This window comes from Manihot esculenta, chromosome 18 (assembly GCF_001659605.2).
Source record: "Manihot esculenta cultivar AM560-2 chromosome 18, M.esculenta_v8, whole genome shotgun sequence".
Classification (NCBI taxonomy): Eukaryota; Viridiplantae; Streptophyta; class Magnoliopsida; order Malpighiales; family Euphorbiaceae; genus Manihot; species Manihot esculenta.
In genome coordinates, this window is record NC_035178.2 from 4,413,256 (window position 1) to 4,436,209 (window position 22,954).

A 22,954-nucleotide genomic window follows, 5' to 3' on the forward strand; every position below is an offset into this window, starting at 1 on the left:
GACTCTTAGTTTACATTAGGTTTAATTTCATAATTTTTTGAAATAAAATTAAGCCAGGAAGTGTTTTTTTTTTTGAGAGAGAGAATGTTTACGTGATTAGGCAAACTACATAAAAATTCAAAACTAGAAGACAAGAATAAATTAAACAAGTATAATATAGGCATCAAAGGTAGATGAAGTCTACTGGATAAATTAGTTCACTAATTATCATATTCTAGAAAGATAATGCTTTGATAGGATAATGAACTGACGTCCTGAAATTAGCCACATAGACAACTAGTTTTTTGTTCTTTCTCATGATTTCTTTTCTGGGTTTTCTGTTTATCTTTAACCTAAGTACTCTTCTAATTAAGTTGTAATAAAATTATGATTAGGGAACATTGATGTTGTATTAATACCAACTTCATTGTCATCATCGATCTCAACAATTGTTTCTAATCATCAGTATTTGCACGCCTCCATTTTATGATTAATTACTTGTATGTTACTGATAAATTAAATCTAATGATAAGGGTTTAAAAGTTTTCTCTCATTTAAGACAAAACCATGTATTTATCAAGATTTCAACAATGTCGTTTCCAAGGATTGAACAGACAAATACACAGATAAATATGTATGTGTCTCACTGTTAAGCCTATTATGAGGGGACGAATAATGCACAATGTGACTCCAGCAAAAATGGATTTTTCCGGCAAAGAATGTGAACAAATCCAGCAACAAAAAGAAAACAAAGATGGTTGTCACCATATGTTCACATTAGAAATTGGGTAGAGGATTAATATTGCTAGTTACTTCTTTGAAATGGAAAGCTGACAGCGATGGTGATCTTGATTTGGCCAAGAAAATTCTAATCATCCCAATATTACAGTTAAAACCAGTTCTTGAATCTGTTAAAAAGCAACAAAAAGAAAAATATAGATATCATCATTTATCCGTTTTGCGTTGGATGATTTGGATTGCAAATCAGAAAGGGGAAAGTGGTTTTGCTTATTTTTCACGAAACAACTCAAATGGTAAAAAAAACTACCAGTCGTGTTCTTTATGTTGATCATCATGGTAAAGAGTAGGATTGAAACCAGAAGAATAGTGCAGGAAATAGGAATGTTGCAGCAGGTATTAGATCCTTTAACATACAAGACAAGAGAAGAGAAGAGAAGAGGAGTAAAATGGACACAAGTTTTGCATGATTGAACCATAAAATCTCCATTTGGTTTTTATTGCCTTTGCCAATTTCAGTTGTTTCATTGATGATATCTAGGCTTTTAGGCCATGATTCAGTGTGAACCCAACTCTATTTTGAAAAATGTAGGATTCAAATGTGATGTATGAAAAAGAAACAAAAGCCCACAAAAACCATTATTTGTCACTTGTATCCAAAAATGAAAGAAAATTAATATAAGATAAGAAGGGCCCATCTGGAAGATAAGAACCCTTCGTCTTGCAAAATGTGTTCACACTGCTACGTTGTGCCAATTTAAGTTCTATCATTACTGATTTAGACTCTTATATTTTATATTATTTACTTTTTTTTTTGGTCTATGTAAATATGCTTTTGTTTTAATCAAAATTTTATTTTCTGTTCTTACTTTTTCATAGAAATATATAGCCAATATTGAGCCAAACTAAAATGGACATCTGCTTAAACTTTGATCCACACGAGGTAGCCCATTGTCCCAAGTCTTTGAATGGGTTAATAAGTGGCTTCTTAGGCCCATAGCAACTTTTAATCACTCAAACCCAAAAGAAAGAACAAAAATCATGCAAAGAGTACAATTCAATTGATATATTTGAACCAAATTATTAATCAGATTTATTTTATTATTTTGATTTTCATTAAGAATCAAATCAAATCAAATCAAAATAAAACACATCTTCAATTACGTCAATTGAAATTGAACCTTTTAGATATATTATATATTTTAAATATAATTATTTATGTTTATATACAATTAAGCTTATAATATATGCATATTTTTTTATATATTATAATTGTTGACCATATGTAAACTGATATTATTTTTATTTCATCTACTTTTTATAACTTTAATTATAAATATATTAATTACTTCATGATTTTTAAGTATAAATGTATTACTTCATCCTACGTCAAATAGATGTTCATAACATGGCAAGAACAAAGCTCCTAGGGACCAGATGGAGTGCCCAAAATAAGAAATTCAGAATCAATCCGGACTACCGCGGTTTCGGTTTAGCTGTTCAAGTTCAAGGACGATTTCGATTCAGAATTGAACCTGGATCGAAGGAAGAGAGAAGGATTTGTACCAGAAATTAACACTGAAAAATAAATGCACGGATGCCCGACGATCTCCCTCTATTACGAAGTGCTCATTCTTACATTAATTTCTTCTCACGTTACATACGCTTAAAAGCAAGTAATTGTCCTTACAGAAACCCAAACACACACTCACATTCTCAAAAATATTACAAACCACTCATGCCCTAACTCTTTCCTCTTTATACACACTTTCAGACAAGGCAAAGCTGCAAACCATAACTTCCATCCAATATACATTATCAAAGAGAGAAGAAGATGACCACCATACGGGCAATGATGCACAAGATTGTAGTGATGACATTTCTTGTAAAGAAAGGAAAAATACTATGGTTTTCGTTTGTAGACTAGAGCATTAGCTAAGCTTCTCAATAAAAATACAAACATTGGCATGAATACAGTTTTCATGCTCGGCCAGAGAATGAGAAACTAACACTAGACTCTAGTATGCTTATGGCCCTAGGCGATAAGGACCATCACCCATGTAGTGACCATCCATGTAGAAAGCTGCATTCTGTGGATGTAGACCATCCATCACCATGAATTGCATATCTTCAGATGGCTTCCAATGCCGTTTCCTCTGATTTATGAACCAGTTATTTATTTGCTTCTGGTCTAAACCCGTTGATTCAGCTAAGGCCACCTTCTCTGTCTCCTGTTAGTCATCACAAAGAAATTAACACACTAATTACAGCATATAATCCAGGTTTTGACGATGAATTCAAGCAGACTTACCGAAGGATATGGCCATTTATAGTGCAACTCCCACCAGCTAAGTAGCTTCTGCCTAGCTTCTTTGGGTAGCTTTCCTTTCTTCTTCTTCTTAGAAAGTTCCTGCTTAAGACTGCTTAAATAACCGCTGTATTTCCTCAATAAGTGGTTCTTTAGTTCTCTGTCCTCAGCCCTTGGATCTATCTCTGGTAATTCTGTTTCCCCACCACTGTTTTCCTGATCCTCCTCAGACGACCCAATACCCTCAGACTTCTCATCTGTGCATTAGGTCAAAATATAGAAAGCACATTAAAACATAAGCACTTAACCATAAAATTCAAAAATATATATATATGAATCCGAGCTTGCATACAACTAAGTTGAAACACATACCAGAAGATATATAGGAAATGGAAAAGCCAAAAGAGACCTAACATATACCCCAGAATTAAACAAGCCAAACCTCAATCAATCATCTATACAGCAAAACTCAATCCCAAATGAGAATGCATATACATCTGTAGTACTTTTTCCACCATCAACACAAACACGATCACGTTTCACCAAATGCTTCATCACCACCTAGCCAGCCTAGCTAGAAATTAAAAAGGATTAAAGAATCAAGCTTTGCAAACAAAACTCATTTAACGGCCAGAGAATCTTGACATGATTTCCCCCCAAAACATAGCTTCGACATGGAGCCATGAACAGAATGCATCAAGCACCAGTAGTACTCTGACAATAGATAAATGTGCAAGCAAATTAAAATATGAAGACAACCAAATTCACAGTGGTATCTAAAATCAAAACAAATCATGCCTTCAAATTATTAAATTAACTATGAGAATATTGTTGAAAATGTACAGCAATCATGAGATCAATGGTGGAAGCAAGTGCACGCTAAGCATGGACTTCCACGATGTGTTCACAAGAAAAGATAATTAAGTCCCCTTTTTCTCAATTTTCTCCCATCGTTTTCATAGACACTGGTGCTTCAACAGAAGTCAATGCAGAGGTAGTAACTTGGGGATGCACATCAATGACCAGTAACTCAACTCATCACACGAAGGGAGTATCTAATTCCACTGTACAACTGGAAGACTAAAAGGTTATTAAATGCAACAACAGAATGTAGAAAACGTCATAGGTGATACAAGTAAGAAGGATATTAGTGAAGCTTTCTTCTTTTCAACGCTTGAAGTAAATGTTTCTTTCTATTCTAAGAGAAAGTAAAATCAGAGGATTATAGTTTGAAGGGAAAGCTCTTTCTCGTAATATGAAGTGGAGGATATCATGATAATTCTTAATATAGATAATAACTACACAGATGACATCTGATTTCCATTTTCAACAAGGAATCTTTTACTCCTTTCCTTTTATCTTTGTGGCACCATTGAAGAAGAATTTTTGCTCAATTTTCCAGTTTCAATATATCCTAGATCTTCCTAGGAACCCAAAAAGAATAGAAAATAGTACGTATAAAACAATGAAACACAATCATTAAGGAAATCTCGATGAAAGACGAAGGATGAGCTACAGTCAACACTGAAAGGGAGCAACTCATTGCAGTACCCATCACTTGAGACTTCCGGACACATGATTCCCAATAAAGGAATCAATAAGCATCTTCCCCATCTATCAAGATTCATGATATGCTAGCTGAATATACTTTGGCAAGTAGGAGTAAAATCATTATAATTATAATCATGAACACAAATAGCAACTTCAATTTTCAAGACATACAGCATAAAGCCTACATTAAAGAAATAAATGGTTAGGCTTAAAGCAAAAGGCCAGTATGACGTTTAACTATTTGGGTACCTCAAACTCGACTGGCATCAATTCGTCTAATTCCTGCTTAAATTGCAAGTATTCTGTAGCTTAATTAACCCCAAAAACAGATCAAACAAACAACCTTTCCTACGACCAAGTAAACTCTTGATAATCTTCTGCTCATAAAAAAAAATTATAATTCCCAGGTAAAGTCTCTTCCAGACCCTTCTCTCTCTCTCTTGTTTGTGAATCCTTCCACCGTGATTTCTTAAACGAGACTACAACTGAACAGACATGCTAATACAGTAATGGAATAGTAATGACAAAAAAAAAAGTAGTTGGCAAATTAAGGCTAAAAACAAGAATGACAGTAATCCAACCAAGTCCAGTCCAGTTTTGATAAGTTCAGACTCGATTAGAAAATAAATTTAAAAGTTAGATAAGTTTCATTGATAAGTTCGATCTCAATTCATAAAATAAATATTAAATACCTACCTCTATTCATAATAATCTGGTTTAACACGTTAACGAGTCAACTCAACCTCCATTCAAAAAACTCAAACTTAATATAATTCAAATTTATTTAAATTATAAATAAATTTAAATTAAAAATAAAATTTAAATTATAGTGTTATTAAAATACTTTTAAATTAAATTTTTTTATTTAATTGAAATTTCTCTAAATCCAAAACTAATGAAAAAAAATATAAAAAAGTTGTCCTTTTATAGAAAAGTCACAATCTTTTGTATCCTTTCCACTTTTGAAACTTTCGATGTGGAATTGGTGTTGGTGAATAAGCTCACGAGCTCGTTGGCAAGCTTGCTCACAAGCTCGTTGGCGAGCATGCTCACGAATCTAAACGAGCTGAATATTGCTAAGCTCAAACTCAGCTTGTTTATTAAAAATCTTAAAAAGTGAACGATCCCGATCAAGTTCTTATTGAGTCGAGTTTCCGATAAAATGGAAAGGAAAAAGGATATTAGATTTGGATATTGAACAGAAAGGGAATATAAAAGAAATTAGTGTGTATAATTCTGACCATACAGGCTATATTGGGATATATAAAGATGTAAATAGTTAGAATACCCGTGAAAATTAAACTATTCGGAATCGAATTTGATTAAAAATTAAATTAATCGATTCGTATCAAACCCGAACCCCTTTAGTTTTATATATTTTAATTAATAATTTATATAAAAAACATTTTTTACTAATAATTTTCATTTAAAAAATTCAATATTTCTAAAAAATATTTAAATTTTAATTTTTAAATAAAAATATATAAATATTATTATAAAATATTTTTTATATTAAATTAATTATTTATATAGATAGGTTACATAAAATTCCAATTAGATCTTAATTCGCAATAGATATTATTTTTTAAATTTGAACTTATTTCGAATCCAATTATGACTGTTCAAATACATCCTATTAGGATTCAGTACCATCCCTAGGTAGAACTCTGATTTGAACAGCATCCTAGGTTCTTTAATTAACAGCAAATCTAAATCTAAATAGAAAAAAGAATTCACATAAAAGCAAAGCATAAGCTTGAATATCAAGATCACCAGGTATGTTATGTAATAGCACATAGCACAAACCTACAGACTCGAGATTTATTCCAAAGTACATAGATTTTAGCAAGCAAAACCCTAATAAAAATAATTTCTGTCAGTGAATAAAAAAAAACACATACCCATTAGTTTAGTGAACGTGTAATATCATGATTGTTTAGGGCATGTAAGTGCGTTTTTGTACTTCTTGGTTTGCTCCCACGTAGATTTTGGGAAGATATATATGTATATAAAATACGACAAAATCCACATTCTCGTACTATAAACTCGTGATTAGGGTTTGCTAATCTGCGACTTGCGACTGTTGGGTCAGGCTTGGTTCTCAAATCCCTTCTGCCTCGCAGAGTTGCTAATTAATCTCCTTATTATTGGAAGGCGTAATCTCAGTCAAAGTATGTCTATTTGTTGACGGAAGCTAATTGCTAGAGGATGTGGATTTACCAATATGGATTATCGGGCAATTGGACTACTGACTACCAGTTCCTGAGCTGAACCAGTCAGGTCAATTTAAACCCATCTCTGCAAAAGCCAGAATTTTTTGAATTCTTCTGTTCCTTCCCATGACAGGCAAAGCCAAGTTAATTCTTAATCTCTCTTAAAATATATTTGTGTCTTTACTGACAAAGTTCTTTGGTTGAGAAGATGAATATCTAAGGTACGTGAAGATGGAAGGGAGAAAGTACCAGAGTTGAAGATTCGCAAGGGACCATTGCAGATCATATTTAGCTGAGTTTCGATTCTTCGCATGAAATCCATGGCTTCTTGAATGGGTCTTGTAAGCTCTTCGCGGTACTTCACCAGCATGTCGCAGTAAGCCTCCTGTTTATCGATCCAAAGAACTAATGAATCCCAAAAACCAAATGCACTAAGATCTTATGTCGACTATAAAAAAAAAGAGGGGGAATAAAACACTTCGATTAGGTAATAATATAGGTTAATCAAGTGCTTCACGATTCACCATAAACTGATCTAGTTCTGGGTCCTTCGAGGTGTCCCTGGAACTGACTGAAGATCGTTGCTTTGTGTGGAACTCCAGGCGAGCAGCTGCAAGCCGACCTGCTACTTCAGGCGGAGCTCCCACCTAGACATTCAGGGAGACAGCGAGAGAGAGCGAAAGTTACTAAAATGAATTATGAAGGAAATAAATCTTTCGCCATTAAACTTTGTCGTCTTCTCTTATCCCTACCTTTTGGCAGTCCATATAGGCTTCTAAGAGGTTAGAGTACTGAGGGTGGGCTATGATCTTGGCTTTGATTGCTTCCACTTCACTGGAGCTTTCATTCCCTTGCTGTTGATTAAGTGCTTGATGCGCTCTCAATAAAGGGTAGTGATCAAATTTTGGAGCATGTTGGGAAGTGCTGGCTTCTGTCTTCACTATAGGATGTGCTTCAGGTTGGAAACATTCACTTGATTGAAGATGGAAAGAACTTAAAGGCATCTGGGTCTGCTGATTGCTCACGTTTGAGCCACTACTTGTTCTCCCATAGGGAGAAGAATTAGGTGCAAGGACTGTTGGAGCATACAAGAAATTTCCCCTTGGAGTTGTGTTCTCATTCATTTGACTATACTCGTCCATCTATCAACAAACCCAGGTGAGGCAAACAACACAAATGCTTGAAAATAATTGAAGCAAATCCCAAAAACCCTAAAGCTAAGAGCTACAAAGACGCAAAAACCCTAGAAACTCTGGGGTTCAAGTCATCTACAGTCAAAGAGAAACTTGACGTTGATCTTTTAGCTTTGGTATCTGATTATAAGAGTCATCACTGATTGGAATTGGGAATCAAATTTCACTTAGCAGCGTTAGGGAGGCCTTGAATTGAAGTTGCACCAAGACATGGACATGTTAAGACGAGAGGGTAAGAAAAAAACCAAATCGGAAAAAGGAAAAAAAAAACAACAGAAAGGAGCGATCTTACACGATGGTGAAGAGAAGGCGAAGGTGAACAAGTGTAGCTGAGCCGGAACAAGCAGAGGGCTGTGAGTTACTTGGGTGGGTGACAAGACATTGTTTATTGATAGAAAAAGAAATATTTGAAAATTATAAAGGCAAAGAAAGCCAAGAGATAAGGCAACTCGATTTATAGATTTTTTTTTTTTAAATTATTTTATCTCACTCCTTTTTATTTATTAATTATTATGGCCCTTTCTTTCACGGACTCTCTAAATTTCCACCCTATTTTTGTATGCTTTTTTGGGATTTTGCACTTGACATTCTGTTCCTTTTACTCGCTTCCCTGTTCGACCAAAAACATGGATAAAAGACCATTAGCATTAGCCGTAGTCATAGATTGTGTAGTTTTATCATTCACCGTCTGATTTGCCTCTTACCTAATCCACGGCTATTTATAGCATGCTTAACGCTATAACTAACAAGATATTATATAAAAATAATTAAATATGTTGTTATATTTTTATATATTTATATTTTAATCCATGTCAATATTTTAGAAAATTATTCAATTTACGAGAAATGATGTATATACACATAGTATATTGTACAATTTAATCAAGAAATAAGGCTAATTAATTGACCAAATTATTGCATATTGCATGAAAAAATGAGTTGATTTGATTTAGTGGTAATTAAATGCTTAGCTAAATGAGGAAGGTTTTTATTATTCACAATAATGCTCCAATGATCTTTGAGAATCTTAAATTCATCTATTGGGACATTTGCCAAACCGCTACAAATTAAATCAACGACAACACACTTTTGTTTGGTGCACTAATCACATGTTATACTTTTTTCTTTTTTGAGTTACTACCTCTTCAATGTATGAATAAAACCTCACGAAATTTTATAAATTATGTATAATAATTGTATTATATCCATTGATCAATTTAAATTACGTACTCTTTCTTTTTATAAATTAATAGAAATTATTAGAATATTTTTTTAGGTAGTATTTAATGTTTTAATTAATTCAAAATATTAAAAATAGTAGTAAGTATAAAAATTGTATTCAATTTTTTTTTAACACGAACCCAAGTTTATAATATATTTTTTAGAAAGTTTATACATTTAAAAGTATAACAAAATGTTAAAAAAAACTAAAATAATTTGATAAATTAAAACGCTAAAGTCGAATTTCTGAAAATCTTTAAACAAAAGCATAACATAATAAAACTTGATAAAAAGTAGCAAACACTTTTTAATATTAAAAAATGCATTATTTTCAACCACCAACAATAATAAATAATTATTTATTAAGAAAGGAAAAATAAATTAATGAAAGGAGCTAAGCTAAGAATGAGGTCATATAATGTAGGAGAATAGATATATATAATAATAATAGAAAGATCCGTATATGAGCTAAGAGTACGAAATTTCAACGGTAAACAGTGAAAAGAGTCCTATGCCATTTTCTGACAACAAAGTACTGTTTGTGAAGACCTGTACCACGTGTGTTCTACACATGCACACACTCAGACGAGAGATAAAGAGAGAGAGATCAATATATATGGTCTCTGCAAACTGCAACGAGGTATTGCAGGCGGGCGGCATCCATGTATCCCCTCCGCTCCCATAAAACAAATGGGCAAGGACCCACGGCAGCAGCAGCAGCAGCAGTGGAAGAGCTTTGTTTCACCCCCGAGAGTCGCGCGCTATAAAGAGCTGCGTGGTGGGGGTCGGCCAATAAGATTCTAAAGGGGTTGGTTTTTTTTTTTCTTTTTTCGCTTTTTCGTCTCTTTCACTGCCGAGGATTGGACATCTCCAACTCACAGTAAAGTGAACAGAGAGTCACTCAGACTTCAGTCAAGCTCTCTGCCTCCTCTTCGCAACTTCCCTATGCATTTTGGCATACTATGTCCATCACTCACTGCCCCTCATGCCCCAGTTATTAAAACCCACTTCTTGCTTGTCTCAGATTATTAACTACCTGTTATTAAGACCACAGAATTGCTAGTAATATTTATGATAACTCAAACATCCACATAAACCTTATTAATCACTTATTCTAACAACTATATCTTTTAGTTGACGGTTGCAGAGGAACTTACCAATAATAACGTAGCATAATCTTCAAGATTACGTAATGGGCAATGTGGGACAGAGACACAGTAGATCAAAGTTTAACATTCTAAAAATATCTTAAAACACTAAATTAAGCAAAACAGTGAAAAAGGTTAAGGAGAATCCAAAGGGGAAAGGGATAAACACGTTTTAATTACGTGTAATCTAACATGAATTTGCTAAAATCAATTATAATAAGAATAATTAAGCCCTATATATATCTATCCAGCTGCTAAGCATTTCTTTTTCTAAAATAATATAACCAACATAAAGGCAAAGCTAAAACAACTGTCATTTGCTTTAATTAGGTTAAAATATTCCTCTTTTTTTGTAATTGCTAATCAATGGGAAAAAGAGGTTAAGATGTCATAAAGCATTTTGTCAATAAAGGGTATTTTTTATTTTTTATTTTTTATTTTTAAAAAAATAGATGCAACCAAAACTATTTTTACCACTACGTACTTGACTAAAGTTTTGTAACGGCTATTAGCATTACTCACTTACACTGTGTCATCACTTGCATGCAATTGATTAGCATTATATGAAAAGTTCTCCCTCATCGCTTTTTGTTGCCTTTTAATTCATTTTTTTAATTAAATAAAAAAAAGCTTTTTCTAAAGTTTTTCTATTTAATTATCAAAACTTAATTAACTTACAAACATCTTCCTCTTGCAATATAAAACTCTCTTTGGTCTATATTGATTTTTGGGTAAAAAAAAATTTACAATTATTAAATATTAAAATTTAAATGGATTATTTAATAATTTAAAAGCTAACCCATTTATTTGATATACTAGATAATTAACAGTAGAGAATCTCTTCCTTTTCTAAGGCTTGGGTGTTACACCATCATCATGTAGGCAACTATAAAAATAATTTTTTTTTTTTCCAAAAAATACCCACTTGATGTTTTCGATTTAAGCTAATAGATCATTGCCACATTTTTCACCTGGCACTGCAAAAACTTGACTGTTAACAACATTACTTGAAGGCCTTCACTGTAATGGCAGCTGCCTTAGCTTGAGAATATGTATCAAAGAGACAACAAATGATAATCATGAAGAAAATTGAAAATTATAGATAGAATCTAAAGGTCATAATGATCATAACATTCCGAGTGTCTACAAAAGTTTGTCACTTTTATTCTAAGCCAAACTCCATAAAATCCTCTCATTGAATTATTGTCTCAAGTTATGAGATCATTTTTTCTGTACAACAATGTTAGAAAAAAAAATGTGAAGATATTCTAAACCTAATAATTGATTGTATTGATCCACATCACTTCATTTTCAATTAAAAGGATTTGCACCTGGATAACAACGCTAACTGTTCTTTTTCTTTTTTTTTCCCTCCCCATTTTCATTCTGCTTAGAAGCTTCAATCCAGGATTTGATCATTATTAAGGTATTTATAACTAATTGATCATCTATATGTCTTTTAACGATTAATTTTCAATTAGGGTTCGAATTCAATCTCTCTGAAATTTAAAAATGATTTCAATATTAATAGTTGAAGCTATTAATAGTCATTTATATATTATTTAATTTAAAAGATATATATTTTAAAATAAAAAATTATTTCTTTTATAAAGAATTAAATTTTTTAAAAAATAATTTGATTGAATTAAAGGAAGTTGCTTTATATATGTCAAGAAAGAAGGAGTCTTGATTTTTGAAAAGTTAAGATCTATATTTAATCAAACAATTAAAGCTTTAATAATTTATGAGAAAAAATGAACTTTTTGAGCAAATTTATTTACCACTAAACTAAAATTTTGATTGCATATCATTTAAATTGTTAAAATAATTTATAATGCATTTAATATTACCGTGCAAACTATTAATAAAAGAAAACATATATGACCAATATTAATATTAAGAAATTGTAAGGGCTATGAGTTAATTGAAGGGTTAGTGTTTCGATAAAAAAAAAAATTAAAGGGTTAGTGATCCATTCAAAGTGAGAGAAGAGAGAGAGACAGAGAGAAAGGCAGCAGGGCAGAGGCGAAGACAGAAATACTACCACTGATGACTGAACTCAACTTAACATACCAGAAAGGAGAAACACCGCAAACAAGTTTATTATATTATACAAGGAGAAAAAAAAAAGACTAATTTCACTTTTTTTTTATTAAATGGTGATGATCAGATCGACCGAGTGGGGCATGGGTTGGGTCCCATGCAGAGTTGTCGTTAGATCAGGTGGAGAGGCGCGCGAAAACAGCGCGGGCGCTGTTTTCCGATGCACTGTACATCCTAACTCAGCGGCAGATGACCCCACTCATTTTTAGGGATGGTGATGGGAATATTTATCTGATTAAATTTTAATAAAATAAATTTGAATCATTATAATTAAATTTAAAATAAATTTAAATTTTAAAAAATAATATTTATTATGAATTCAAATCAAATTTAAATTTTATGTATATAATATTTACTATTTAAATGTGTTTATATCAAATTAAAAAATGTGTTTATATAGATAATTAATTTAATATAAAAATATATTTTATAATATTTTTTTTAAAAATGATATTTTTTAAATGAAAATTATTAATAAAAAATATTTTTTATATTAATTACTAATTAAATATATATGAAATTAAATAAATTTACATTTTATTTAAATAATTATAATTGATAAATTTAAATAATTTAAATTAATTTTTAATTAAATTTAAAACGATTTAAATATTATTTATATAAATTAAATTAAAATTTTTTAAGAATTTAATTTTCGCAATACCTGCCCGTTTATGCCCTTACTCCTCCGTCTTCGATGTACTCTAAATTTTCACATCTTATTTTAACATTTCAATTTAAAAGTAAAAAATGGGTCCCACCCAATCACATCAAACGTTAACTCCTTATTGACGTTTGTGATTGTGACAGTGACAGAGACAGCCATGTAACTATGCACCCATGTGGGAGTCGGGCCCCATTGTAACCCTAGTTTTTCAGACAGGGATGGGACTGTTTTGGGGTCATCTAATACTATCACCGATGGTTTGGTCTTCGTTTTATATTTTCACTTCCTCCTCCTTCTTCTTCTTCGTCCTGCTGCCAATGACTCTTACTTAACATCAGTTAGATGGTGGGAGCATATCACAATGACGTGTCAGTCTCCTGAGGGTCCCTTCTTTTAGATGATTTTGTCGTAAATCTATATATTTTATTTTATTTTTAGGGGTTATTGTATAAGTTTGAAAAACTTGAACATGATGTTGATTTCCAGGCATCGGTCCATTTGTGAATGATTAGATGCTTAATTTGACGAGCCATATGATGATATTCATGTTGGCTTAAGCGGTTGTTGCTTTTCATCAAGAACAACTTTTTAATTAACTTACAGGCTAATCCTAATTAACGGTGGAAGTGTAAGAATGGGAGGAAAATTAACTTAGTATTATTTTATTACATGACGGGCTGCTGCTGCTACTGCTACTGTTTCAGAGTTGGAAAAAGACTATTTTAGTTGTTAGGCAACATGGGTTTTGATTGATAAGATGATAGAATCTACAAACATATCAAATATGGTCCCAGTTTCTCTATGAACACACCTAACTTTACTCTTAGCTTCAACATAATTGGACTGATAGTCTATTTTCAATCCCCGTCTGTGTTTCATTGCACTTCATCTCGACCATGAGAGCTAAGCTTTCTTGTTCCATAACAGGATTCATAAATTGACATCAGTCTGCTTGTCTCTCAAGCGCCGCACTTATGGGTAGCAGCAGCCAGAGTGGCTTGGACATGGGTCTAGTGCTTTGGACTACGGCTACTTGGACATCTATAGGGCTAAGACATGGGCCTCCCTCGACTAAAAAAAGTCTACAGTGAATAGGTCTTCCCATACCAAAGAATTCAAGCAAAAGAGAATACAATGTTACAACGAAGCATGACATTTTTATTCCTCGTTTATGCTGTTACATTGAAGATACAAATGGAACTTTTTTAGTTTTTAGTGAGGGTGAAATGTTTGAATAGACCATGTGAATGATCATGCTTATTTATTCCGATTTATTTACACCAGTTTTTGATATCAAGAGAAACGTAATTTACCTTTTCAATACGTTCATCAGCAATCACATACTTTAGGACTTACTTCAAGTCTATGTTTACCACCAGTGGAGTGTCGCCCTTATCAACAACAAATGTTTCTGTAATCTTCTTGGAATGAGTAACAATTTCCACCTTGTATGTCCCATGAAATCCTCTAAATGAGAATTCTCCTTGCTCATTAATACGCCCATGAGAACCAGTTAGCCACTCTTCTTTAAGAGCAAGATATCTTTTACCAGCTTCATTGAGTTCACCCTCCGCATTAACCAAGTGAGCGTTGTCTCGGCTCATGAACAACTCCCAAAATCCCCAGAGCATAATGCCTTCCACCGCAGGATGAGCATAAGCTTCTCGAAGCATGACCTCCAAATCATCCCCTCTAACATACTCATTAATGGAAGACACGTCAAGCTCTGTAAACCAGATTGGTAATCCAAGAATTCCCAATTTATCAAGAGCAGAAGATACAATAGGCCCAACTGGACTGTCGATGTGTCCTTGAATTCCAATTCCTCCAACAGGTGCACCTTGTTCTTGCAAGTCAAGAATCTGTGTAATATACTTTTCTGGACATGATCTGGTGTCATCTCCATCCTCAACATGGTAATCATTCACAAAGAGGGTGGCCGATTGATCAAGTTGATTTGCAGTCTTGAACATGTTTGCTCGGATATCTTTACCCAACCGATCTTGATAGAATGATCCATGCAACATCTCATTGTTCACATCATAATGCATAAACTTTCCCTTGTACCGAGTGAGTAGGCCTGTTAGACGATTTTGAACAGCCGTCATTAAGTCATTTTTGTTCAGAGCTTTAATCCATGGCTGGACTGTGCCTTCCACTTCCCAGAAGATACAGTGGCCACGGGTTTCTATTTTGTTTTTGACACAAATATCCAACATCTCATCAGCATCCCTGTAGTTGAAGTTACCTTGCTGTGCCTCTGTCCAATACCATTTCAGTTCATTTCCAAACACAGCCCAGTTGAAATTTTTCACGAAGAAACTAACAAAATCTTCATTATCTATGTTTGTCCTGCTTATGCATGTACCAAAAGGGAAACTGTTTTGTGTTTGATTGACTTTAACCAATGTCCCATGTAAACTGCTTGCATCCACACCAGAGAATTTCAGGATAACGTTGCGCTTACGGATCTGCATTGCAGAAAGGTAATAAATTTTCAAATTATAGATGATGTGGTAAATAGGGAATTCAATTAGTCAAGTAAATTTAATTGCCCAGTTTGATTACCACGCTCAAATTAGGCATGCTTAGGTGCCAAATGCTTTAATATTACTTGGTGAGTAAGTATCAATGAAGTAAAACAAGCTCTGCTACTAAATTGATGTAGAACAAGCTCTGACGCCAAATAAATGTAGAACCATAAAATTATGGGGAATAAGGGGGGAAAAAAAAATTCAAAGGGCAGAGAAAAACATTCTCAATTCGTAGAGAAACACAGTTCACAATTTATTAACTCAAAGCAATTGTCAATCATATAAAATATCGGTCAAACGTGTAGAGAATTTAAGCCTATATATAGAGTATTGATAATCCTACTAACATAAGGATTAGTAACCCTTAATCCAACACTAACTGAGAATCACAAATCACAAAAAATCTTAAATAAAATAAAAACAATACTTTCTATACTTCTTCTTAAAACAAGTAATCATAATATCCCAAGTATTTCCTAAAATTAAATTTCCCAGTAAGAAATCATGTTGACTAATTTCAAGTACTTCAGTGTATGAAACAAATTATTAATTTATTGTCCAAAGAAGCACAGGAAGCAGTTATCTGAGTATTTACTATTAGGCTGCATCTAACCAGTTTGAATTGTGCAATAGAACAGGAAATGTTTTTGGTGTTAATTAGGTAAATAATTAATTAAGCACCATGGAAACTATAGCAGCCTACCTTGTCAGTTTGCCTCCTCAAATGTTTGAATCGTGCCTCTCGGTCAACAGGGAAAATTTGAAGCCCAGCAACCATTAAGTCAACACCTGGAGCAGGACCTTGGACATAAACCATGACCTTAGAAGGTTGTTTCTCAATTCTAAAGGACCCACCAATTTCATGCCATCTGTTATCGCTAATCTCAACTTGTCCCCCATTGACCCATTGGCTATCCACTCCAAGTGCAACATTAACATTTTGAGGACCAGTTGCTCCAGAACTGATCTTAACCCAAGCAGATACCTGGTATGTCAAAAGGAGCTTGATATTATCCGTGATCATCTGAGCAGGGCCCATCCAAGTCTGTGTGCGTTTAGTGACCAGGATGTAACGACCACTTAAAGGTTCATAAGGTCCAAGGGAGTCCCTTGCCATTGGAGGAAGTATATATGGTGAACCAGTTGCAACGCTAAGATTGCAGTTACCAAGAGGAAACCACCCATTGGTTCCATCGCTCAAATTGCTATTCTGAATTATATTAACTCCATAAGCAGGATTCTGCAAAATAAATACCATATTCTAGTGCTTCAGACCCTTCTATTCAACTGACTAATGCAGCCATCAGAATTCCAGTGAGCTTGAAATATGTATTAAAAAAAATGTAAAAGAACTTGACACTGAAATTAATTACCTGACCAATTTCTATTGCATTAAATCCTTGCGATCTTCAATAATACATTCAAAAAATAACAGGTGCATAAACTGAAGAAAACTTTAATATTTAGATTACTCAATTCAACCAACCTCAATTGCTGGAGGAGGTGAAGGAGGTATTTTCTCGGCATGCTTTACAACCAAACTATTGACAAGAATATCAACACCTGCAGGTGGACCTTCTAGGTATATAACTACTCTTTTAGGGTTCCCATTCAAGAGGAACTTTCCTTGCAGCTGTACCCAGTCCTTATCTGTTGCCTGCAAACTGCAGACCAAAAAAGGTTGTATTGAATGCAGTTCAAGAAAATGCGAAGGAGATGATTATATCATTGATCAAATATATCACATATTGTAGATAATTTGATTTGATTGATGAAAATGACATGATTAAATAAAACCTAAAATTAATGTATAAAGCCATATGACATGGATGGAGGAAAAACTAGAAAATACTGTAAGATAGGGAAAATGCTAACTTGGCAATGCCTATGTACTGTTCTCGGAGATCTGGTGTTTGGACCCATAAAGTAGCTCGCACATCAGCACTGGTAACATTGTTACCAAATATTCGAACCACAGCAATGGCCTCGTAAGCTAATTTTCTCTGCACTCTTCCAGTTATCTCCTGCTGGATTCCATTCCAACTTTGATTGCGTTCAGTTGCAGATGCAAAAATTTTTCCAGACTGGGGGACAATTTTCCCATCTGCCATAGAATCATGCAGGGCAATCTTGCAGCCTCTTCCAGACCAGTTATTCAGGCCATCCTCAAATTTGGGATTTATGATGATGTTTGCATCTCCATCTCCAGCAATGTCACTTGGGGTGCATATATTCTTTCATGTCAAAATGATGAAAAAGATAATTCAAATTTATCATTAAAATTTAGAGAAAATAATTTGTAATAAACAAAATATGATAGAAACAAACTTCTAAACCATGTTACATCAACGAATTAAAGATTTTGTGTTCAGGAAAATGAACAAATCTCTTCATTTAAAGTTTGAGTAAGGAGCAAAATATTTTAAGATGAAAAATTACACTGAAGTTACTTTGACTGGAGCATGTAATAACTACTGATTCTATGAGTAAGTCCACTCCAGGAGAAGGCCCTTCCAAGTAAAAAACAACTTGGTCAGGCATGGTTAACAGGGTGAATGTGCCTTCCAACTTTTCCCACCCCTCCTTTGACACAGTCGTTCTGCACGGTTAACTCTGTTAACACAATTTGCATGTTTCATTTAAAGAAGAAACATAATAAAAGGAAGCAACAAATCCATTACTTTGCAATGAACAAATAGTCAGTTAGTGAATCTCTGTATCTCAGTTTCAAAGTCCCAAGTACATCAGCCGGTCCCTGCATAGGTCCTGATACCCCAACACGTGCAGAAACTGAGTAAGTGTAACCCGGAGAAATCCTGCTCGTGATATCTTGCTCCAATCCCTGCCAGCATTCTTTTCGATTTGAGACAACAGCATAATTACTGCCTGGCTTTGCTACAAATCCTGGGTGACCCGACTCTGCTGAAACCACAAAGCCATTGCAGCAATTTGGGTGCCAAGAATGCAGACCTCCAGAGAAGTCGTGGTTTATTATAATATTGGTCGCACTGTTGCCACTTGAACCACTCATGCCTGGGTTTACATTCTGTCAAACAAAGAAGGGAGTAAATCTTGGACAGGGAAATATCTAATACAGGAAAGTTATTTAGATCATTAAATACAAGTTTAAAACAGCAATCTTTCACATGTACATATTTAAAATTAACACACTACAAAAGCTTAGGTTAAAAGATCAAATTCCTTGCATTAACTGATAAGTAAAGTGCTTGCTAGCAGCAGGGTTCAAAAAGATCCATAAGATGAAGACAGTGATCGAGTGAGTTGATAATTGAAAATCAGATTCTTTTAGTAACCAATCCAGCTCCGATTCATGTGCACATTAATATTCAGCCGTATTTTTGTTCTTATCTCATCATTGGAAATTTCAACTTCAAATCTGAATAAATTTATTTTGCACTGTCCAAGAATAAGGAAAAAAAGAGGAAAAAGAAAAAGAAAAAACTTATTATATTCGTTAGTAATTTATTTGCAATGAATTCCTATCCTTGGACGAGAATCTGTCAATGTGGAAACTTTAATCATACAATGTCAAGACACTCTGTGGCTCAATTCACTAGAATTATAAAATGGTATATTCTATAAGCAGCAAAAGCATAAAAATTTTAACAAACACACCTAATGCAATAAAACTACACAAAAGAGAAAAAAAAAATAAAATAAAATAAAAAAGAGGAAAGAACGCCAAACACAGATCAAACTTTCACCTCTGACTTCTTGTTGCCATTTTTCACCTGTGGGTTCTCCATGGTTGCAGTGGGTTTCTACACAAAATAAAGATCAAGCAAAACAACTATTACAAGAGAAAGACAGTGTTGGATATGTTTTAACCTTAAATAGTACAACCAAGAACAGTTCTTACTTTCTTAATATATAGAGAACCAAAATTAGTACCTGGGGCTGGGGTTGTTTTTGCCTGCGACTTGTCTTGGATGCTCGACTGCTGAAGCGCCAAGCAGAGGACCTCCTCATTTTATACGCATCGTTTTCGAGGTTTTCAAGTGTGGTCTACGAAAAGAGCACGGGCCAACTACACCCAACAGTCAATCAAATTCCTTAAGGATAAACCCACTGAGCTTTTGTCCCTCTCCTATGGTGTCTTTTGTCGGGGTTCATCCAACCTAAAAATTAACAAAAGCTGTTGCCCCTTCTTTTTGTTTAAAATACATATTAAAAACCGCCAATTGGAAAAATTTTTTTCTGCCTATCCTTCTCTGCAAGGCTAAGGCTCTTGAGAATTGAGAGTTCCCCTGTACTACAATTGCTTTGTCTTGCAGATTGGGTAAACCTATTACCCTTGAATGCTTGAATTGGAATAGAAGGTTTAGAGGTTTGGATATGCTCCATTCTCGATTCGATCACCATTGCTTTTTCTTTCTTTCTTTTGGATTAAGCCTTTGATTACAAGGCAATGTCTTATTGGTTTCGCGTAATGTTAGGTGAGGACCATGCTTCAAAGTTACATGTTCCACAGCTACAATATATATTTGGGTATTGGGTAACTGTGCGAATTATTGCACGGAAAAACATCCATTTCTGCTGTGCATAGACTGCGAGTTCATATCAAACAGCCTGTGCTTTATGTTCAAGCCAATTCTACCAAATTTTACTTCACATGATAACTTTGTCACAGTTTTAGTGGATTCTGCAGGATCAGGCAAGCCGGAGAATCCGAACTATTCCACATTGCGGGTCTCTTTTAGAAGCAAAAGTTGATTTTTGGGTAAACGATACAGAAACGCCCTTGGAACTGTCTAGGAATTCTTCCCATTTGATGAGATCATCTCAGTTATTGTCTGCCTGGATGTAATAATGGAGAACCATCAATTCTAAATAAAATGTTACTGCATACTGTAGATGGCTCTGACAAACTGCAATCAAGAAAGACATGACTCCCCTTCCTTTCTACAAATGCATTAGGAAAATAGCAGCCAATTAGCGATTCATAATGTGAATAACAAATGCCCAAATGTCTATAGTTCATTGGAGACTACGAGTGGCAACTCACCCTGGTCAACAAATAATAACTCTCTAGTTAAATATCTTTGAAGAGGAAATCATTTCGAGGCTGAAATCCCAAAGAAACCTGTAAATCTGAACTCTCCTTGCTGGTTAATACGTCTACTAGCTAGGTACTGTGATTGACGAAATCGACATAACTGCAGTTGATGAGCTCGTGGTTGAGGGAGGCAAGGTCATGGAGCTCTAAAAGTGGCGTGATGTTTAAACCAAAGTGAACCAATGGAGCTGCAAGTGCAGTGTGAAGTTTGAACCTGCGTCTCACACCCTTTCATTGGGAACCATAGGGCGGAGCTCCGAGGTGTAGGACCCACCCAGAGTTGAATGCTGCGGTGATGATGAGGTTAGGATTTAAACCAGAGTGGCTAGATGTCGAATGGGCTCAAGAAGATAGAAGGAAAATCCACAGATTCAATGATAATTGATGATTGTTGAACGTTAGGGAGATAAAGAGGGCTGGGCATCAAATAGGTCAAGAAAATTTGAAAAAATTCACAGATTCAAGGAAATTGATGGCTGTCGAGTGTTGGAAGATGACGAGGTGTGGCTGGGAGTCGTATGAGTTGAAGATTTTGAATTGAAATTGATAGCTCTAATGCAGCAGATTGAAGGGAAAGTTCACAGGTTGAAGGGAAAGTAGAATGCAAATAGAAAGGAAAGGGCACAGTGTTGATAAGGTTTTTGAAAGCGAGGAAAAGGTAAAGAGGTGAGATTTAAGAATATTTTTAAGGGTAATTATAAAAAATTATTTTTTAAATAGAATTCTCTAATTTAATTTAATCTCAATTTTACTGTAATAGTAAAAGTCAGATTTTTTTATTTGATATAAGTGAGATTTTTTATTTAATATTGTTAAAAAATATTAATATTACACTTAAAAATTAATTAAAAATAATTTTTAAATATGAAAAATTATATTTTAATTTTTAATATATAATTTAATTATAAAATTTTATTTTATAATAAAATAATTCTTTTAGTTATAATTTATTTTTATATTTTTATAAATTAATTTTTAAATATTATAAATATTTATAAATAAGTATTTAAATATTTTTTCAAATTAATCTCATATATTTATTAATTTAATGTTTTAAAATAAATTAATAAAATAAAAATTAAATTAAAAATGTTAGCACAATATACATCTAAACTTAAGTTTAAATAGTTTTTCTAATTTAACTTTTTACTTCTATATTTTATTTTTATTTTATTATTTTTTACATATAAAATATTAAAATTTAATAAATAGAGGGATTAATTTATAAATATAATAATTTATTAATAATTATAATATTTAGAGATCTATAAAGATTAATTTTAATTAAAAATATAAAATTTAAATTAAAGAATTGTTTTATTAATTAAATAAAATTTAATAAGCTAAATTTTAAAATTATAGAAAATAAAATATAATTTTTATTAAATATCAGAGAATAAGTAATATGTTTAAAAAAATATCACTTTATTAATAACCTAAAAATATAAGATTTTTTTATTATAAATTAAGGTATAAAATTTTATTTAAAAATAGGCTAAATTACAGGATAACTTTTTGTAATTATTTTTATTTTTAACCCATGCTTTGTTTAGATGGAGCAAAATAAAGAAGTAAAAAAATTTGGAAGGGAAATGAAAAATACTTTCTATTCTATTTTATTTGTATTGGAGGAAAATTGGAGAGGATGGAAAATAAGGTGGAAAATGATAAATTAAAAAAAAAATTTGGCAACTTGTGTTGATCAAAAGAATCAAGAACCTTATCATTTGAAAAGGATGAACATTCAAACTGCTAGCATTTCATCAAATGAAAAAAAAGATTAACATAAACCGTGTCAATTGAAGTTTTCTTAATTTTTTTTGTCTTATCATATATTGAATCTATATGGAAAGAATACTGGAGGAAAAGTTAATTTATGATAATAAAATTACGATTTTACACCTAAATTTCAAGAGAAACTATAAAAAATAGGAAATGTATTTACAATTCTCAATATTTTATTATTTTTTCCCCTCTCAATTTAAGTAAGGTGATCTCAAAATTTACTTTTCTTTCAAATTATTTCCTCATTTTTTTCTCAACTAAGCAAAAACAAACAAAATATAAAATAATTTTCCTCACAAATTTACTTTCTGTATTTCCCCTTCGTCCACATCCAAATCCAAATTCATTGAAAGTGGTGATCTATAAACAGTCAAGCCCTGATTTCATCTCGATTAATTGAAAAATATAAATGAAGAAGCGTCGAATCATTGAAAATT

At 33.0% G+C, this 22,954-nt stretch overlaps 2 protein-coding genes across 6 annotated transcripts; both read right to left on the reverse strand.

Moving 5' to 3' along the window:
* Positions 1–2,333: 2,333 nt before the first annotated feature.
* Positions 2,334–8,430, reverse strand: LOC110606718 (homeobox protein knotted-1-like 2). Of its 2 annotated transcripts, XM_021745669.2 has the most exons (6): positions 8,277–8,430; positions 7,542–8,168; positions 7,314–7,436; positions 7,039–7,174; positions 3,029–3,282; positions 2,334–2,948 (listed from the first exon to the last, which is right to left on the reverse strand). In XM_021745669.2, exons 2-6 carry the CDS (start codon positions 7,929–7,931, stop codon positions 2,745–2,747), a joined length of 1,107 nt encoding a protein of 368 aa, XP_021601361.1. In that variant the 5' UTR covers positions 7,932–8,168; positions 8,277–8,430; the 3' UTR covers positions 2,334–2,744. The 2 variants fall into 2 exon arrangements, with proteins under 2 accessions (XP_021601361.1, XP_021601359.1); XM_021745667.2 differs by having other exon boundaries at positions 7,542–8,398.
* A 5,828-nt stretch (positions 8,431–14,258) lies between these two features.
* LOC110606961 (endo-1,4-beta-xylanase 1) lies at positions 14,259–21,379 on the reverse strand. 4 transcript variants are annotated; one of them, XM_043953372.1, is made up of 9 exons: positions 20,682–21,379; positions 19,568–20,473; positions 19,381–19,437; positions 18,337–18,701; positions 18,095–18,254; positions 17,531–17,889; positions 17,142–17,319; positions 16,359–16,895; positions 14,259–15,592 (listed from the first exon to the last, which is right to left on the reverse strand). In XM_043953372.1, exons 2-9 carry the CDS (start codon positions 19,643–19,645, stop codon positions 14,474–14,476), a joined length of 2,853 nt encoding a protein of 950 aa, XP_043809307.1. In that variant the 5' UTR covers positions 19,646–20,473; positions 20,682–21,379; the 3' UTR covers positions 14,259–14,473. The 4 variants fall into 4 exon arrangements, with proteins under 4 accessions (XP_043809307.1, XP_043809306.1, XP_043809305.1 ...); XM_043953371.1 differs by having other exon boundaries at positions 19,568–20,574; XM_043953370.1 differs by having other exon boundaries at positions 19,568–20,578.
* Between the last annotated feature and the right edge of the window lie 1,575 nt (positions 21,380–22,954).